This window comes from Pelecanus crispus, chromosome 24 (genome assembly GCF_030463565.1).
Source record: "Pelecanus crispus isolate bPelCri1 chromosome 24, bPelCri1.pri, whole genome shotgun sequence".
NCBI lineage: Eukaryota > Metazoa > Chordata > Aves > Pelecaniformes > Pelecanidae > Pelecanus > Pelecanus crispus.
Window position 1 is genome coordinate 1,816,727 of NC_134666.1, and position 4,213 is coordinate 1,820,939.

At 53.2% G+C, this 4,213-nt stretch overlaps 1 protein-coding gene across 1 annotated transcript; it reads right to left on the reverse strand.

The window, feature by feature from the left end:
• Nucleotides 1-260: 260 nt before the first annotated feature.
• Nucleotides 261-3,703, reverse strand: LOC142595910 (coiled-coil domain-containing protein 81-like). The gene is made up of 7 exons (XM_075724762.1): nucleotides 3,454-3,703; nucleotides 3,172-3,272; nucleotides 2,565-2,718; nucleotides 2,104-2,273; nucleotides 1,829-1,914; nucleotides 1,325-1,449; nucleotides 261-310 (listed from the first exon to the last, which is right to left on the reverse strand). Exons 1-7 carry the CDS (start codon nucleotides 3,701-3,703, stop codon nucleotides 261-263), a joined length of 936 nt encoding a protein of 311 aa, XP_075580877.1.
• Between the last annotated feature and the right edge of the window lie 510 nt (nucleotides 3,704-4,213).

Genomic DNA, 4,213 nt, shown 5'->3' on the forward strand with positions numbered 1-4,213 from the left:
TTTCAGCACTGACCAGAACATCTCAGGCCTTGATTTTAGTAATTGTGCTGTCTCAGGCCTTGGTGGCTGTGGAGTGAAGACCTTGTAGGTAGGTTTCTCTGGCCTCCTGGCCTCAGAGTTTGTTGACGATAATTTACTTCCATCAGGAAATTTCTTTTCTCCTTGTCCTCCTCCTCTGCACCTCCGAGGTTTCGCTGTGTGCACTCAGCTCTGCTTTGATGCTTGGCCTTTGGGTGCAGGCTTGCCCTTGGGTTGGCCAGTCACAGTTTGCTTTTTTCCAGAGCAGGCCCCAGAGATTTCAGGTAGCCACCTGAAAGGACACAACAGGAGGGTCTGTCTGAGGACCCGAGGGGTTTGGAGCCACATTGTGCCCCCATGAGCCATGTGCCTGTTTACGCAGCTGCCAGCAGCTCAGCCGATGGCTGCTCTCAGCTCAGAAGAGGAAACTCCTTGAGCCAGGACCCTTGGCTGACACATGGATGTCTCCATGCAGAGCTCAGGAGGCTATTGCTGGGGCTCTCCTGAAGGGCCAGAGAGGAACCAGTGCTGTGAAATGGGGGGTGGCTCCCGGCAGCCCCATCTCAACCCTCCAGGCACTGCCTTCACCATTGCTGGGTGGCAATGAACAGTGAGCGTTTGGGGCTGGGGAACGGGCTCTTGCTGGGTCAGAAAATGACCCTGTGCAGGTACCAGCCCTGAACTCCAGCCTCACCAGACCAGAGGCTTATTCGTCATTTTCACCTACTTTTTTTCCTGGAGCTGTTCTCTTTCCTTATTAGTCAAGCTGGAATGGGCCAGGCAAGGGCAGTTCAGTAAATCCCACTGGAACCAGGAAGGAGAGACCTTGTCAGAAGAGCATTGTTGTGATGCTGCTGGCCCTGGTGCCACACAGGGGTGCTCAGGCCTCTTCCCAAAAGATCTGAGAGGGCCGTTCTGCTCCCCTCACAGCCACCAACTCCAGAGGCCTGGCACTCTCCCCAACACCGGCACTTGCTGGGCTCCTCTGCAAATGCGTTAATAGTGCCAGGTTTTGGAAAGAGGAGACGGGTAATGTTGGTGAGGTGAGAGAGTCTCTTTCAGAGAGGTAATTTCCTGGAGTGAGGACAGGCCCTTGGATCCCCAACTTCCTGCTGTACCTAGGGATGGGTGCCTTGGGCACATCCCGTCCCAGGGCTCGGTTCTCGTGAAGCCAACCTTAGGAGAAAAGTCTGGCATGAAGCTTTGGTGCAACTCAGAGCCTTTTGACAATCATCACTGGGGATTTTCCCATCAGATCACAGAAGCTGTTTGTCCATGCTATGGAAACGACCTGGGAGCTGCTTACCTTCTGCGCCTTGCCTGAAAGGTGGCAAACCCTCTTTTTTCTTCCACTTGTCCTCACCAGGGACATTTCTCAAGGCTTTCAGAGAGTCCCTGGGTGTTGGTTTGGGCAGAAACTCCAGTTCAAACCTGGAGACAAAGAGACAACACCAGCATGACCCATGGCACCATCAGCCCTTGCCACGATCACCTGCTCACAGGCAGATTTTGGCACTGTCGTAAAGGCTGTTTTTTTTCTCAAGTCAACTAGCCTCCATCCCTGAGGACCGTCCTAGCAAATGGAGTCACCCAGAAAAGGAGTCCTGGGCATAATGGGGAAGAAAGTGTTGCATAAAATCCTCCATCTATTCCATCAGGTCTGCTCACAGGAATGACTACAGGCCAGACACAAACAAGTCACTGCTCGGTGTCCGCACAGCAGGACTCTCATGGTCACAAGGAGAAAATGCTATCAAACTGCAGCTGAGCAGCTGTATTGGCCAGTGGCTAAAGCTGCCAACGTACTCACTCGGGAAAGACGATGATGCAGCCAGTGAAAGTCAGGGAAGCAATGGGTACCATCTGGGACAGCACCATGTCCAGCAGCTGGGGAACCTGCAATGGAGGAATGTGGAGATGGCAGGACATGCTCAATACAGCCAAAGCACTCAACAGTGGAGGAGTTCAGGGCAGCAAGAGCTGGTGGAACTGTGCTCTCGCCTGGCCTGAGCAGCTGGCCATGTCCTGGTGGGCCACATGCAAGCGTTGGGTCTGCCCAAATGGTGGGGAAACCAAAAGGCTCACCTTGAATGGAGCCCCTTCTAGGATCCTCTTCCCAGTAATCCTTTCCAGGAATTCAGAGTAGAATTTCATTTGCACACTCCTGCCTTCAATGAGGAGCACCCCCACGTCCTTCAGGACAAGGGCAGCATTATCCCCCTTCCCCAAGCAGTGAGAGAGGAGGGATGTAATGCCTAGGATGCAGCCTTCCACTTTTCACTGGGAGACAGAGGCATCCATGGCCACCTTGGCATATTTCAGGCTCCAGCACCTTATCGCCTGGAAAACCACGAGAGGGACAAAGGCACTCACTCAGTGGCCCTCCTGCAGGCATTTCCCAAGGGCTGCTTATTGCAGTCACTGCGCAAAAAGTCCTTATGTTTGGACCTGCTCCGCAGAGGGGGTGGTTTGCTTTTAGAAAAGGGACGTGATACCCTCCTTCACCCCATCTGTGCAGCCAGCCAGGGTTTAATCCACTGTTTTACCAGGCAGGTCATCCTTATTATCCATGAGATTGTGGACAATTACAAGGTTCCTGGCCAGGCAAAACATGGGCCTCTTGATAGTCACAGTCTTGTTCCCAACCTGGATCCGTGTCGGGACCACATCGAAGGAGCCAACGGTGGGAATTCGGACACCCTGCAAGTGGAAGAGAAGGGAAGGGCCAAAGGGTGAGGACTTACTGGAGGGAAGAGCTGGGGATGGCCCTGCCCACAGATGGCGCTTTGGGCTGGACCCTGCCCACTCCTGCTGTTCAAAGATGTGAACCAGGGCAGTGGGGAGAGCCTTAAGGAAGAGCTGCTGACTACTCTCCTTCCCCATCCCCCTCCAAAAAAGCAGTGCTGGAGTCAGGGCAGAAACAGCCCAAGGGCATCCAGGGGCCTCCAGTGACCGGGATCAACCCTGTGGTAAAATACCACTTAACAAAGATGATACCACACTTGCATGAGCCCTGTTTGTGGCTCAGTGAGGACTTTTGGGGTGGGTTTCCTGCTTGCTGAGGCGGGGAAGAGTAACTGCAGGCTATGCTCCAGGGCTATGGGAACTTCCCACTTCTCTCGGTGGATGAGAAGGATGTGGGTATTGTCCCACCTTGTGCAGCAGGAGCTGTTCTTGAACGTAGCCAGCAACCGCGTCCCAGACGGCTGTTTCCTCTGGAAAGCAAAGGAAAATCAGGTCATGCTCCGCGACTGCTGGCTCTCAACCCTCCCACACCCCCTGAGCTGTGGCACACTGGCAGAGGTAAGGTGTCATTGCTGTCCTCAGCCCCAAATGGAGACACTCCTGAGATGGCTGCAGTGCTGAGTCTTGCCCACACAATGCTACAACTGTTGGTCATAACAAGGTTCCTGCAGTGGCTGTGGATGTCTGTACCTTTGGTGGTGATGCTGGGCATCATGAAGGTGTGCTCCATCCCATCCCTGAAGTCTATCTTGGTATGCCTCACGCTGGCAGGTTGCTCCTTAGCGGTGACAGCCACGTGGGAGTTCATCCCTGTGTTCGTCCTATGGACGCTCAACAAGGGTGCAGGTCCAACCACACTGTGGTCCCTTTTGTACCCCTGTGTGTCAGAGACCCAGTGTGACATCACGGTGACATGGCCACTGCTGACTCTGCTGCCCATTGTGACACACCAGTGACCTGCTGCCTTCTCTGACATCCATCACCTTCTGCCTGCCGTGACATTGTCACCACTCTAACTGTTCACCCAAGTGCTGCTCCGGTTTTGGCTGGATGCGCAGCTCACACTGAGGCCTGACATGTGCTGGGAGCATGGCCATTAGGTCAAAGCACAGCAGACACCGACAACAGTTACTGTCTCAAGGAAGGCTGAATTGCAGTGGGATGTGTGGAAACAAACATGCTTGCTGCCCCACAGTAAGTATCAGGCATCACATCTTCATTATAATCAAGCATTCACTGTTGATGAACAATGAACTCATCACACTGGGGCATGTGTAGAAAATCTCTCTCTGTTATGTGGGAAATCAAGTAAGAGGCTTCAATGAAAAACATTAGAAAGCTGACAGTCGTCTTATCCCTGTCCACATGATTCTGGAGGGAATTTCATCAGGACCAGGGCTGTCCTTCAGAAGTCATCTGAGCGGGATCTGCCAGAAATGAAATCCTAAAT

Excerpts from the sequence above, each read along its gene's own strand:
- LOC142595910 (XM_075724762.1), bottom strand. The coding sequence starts at position 3,703 with ATGGGCAGCAGAGTCAGCAGTGGCCATGTCACCGTGATGTCACACTGG. Across the intron at positions 3,273-3,453 it reads GCCCAGCATCACCACCAAAG|CAGTCGCGGAGCATGACCTG; the intron begins GTACAGACATCC and ends GTTGAGAGCCAG. Across the intron at positions 2,274-2,564 it reads TAATAAGGATGACCTGCCTG|GCATTACATCCCTCCTCTCT; the intron begins GTAAAACAGTGG and ends GCTGCATCCTAG.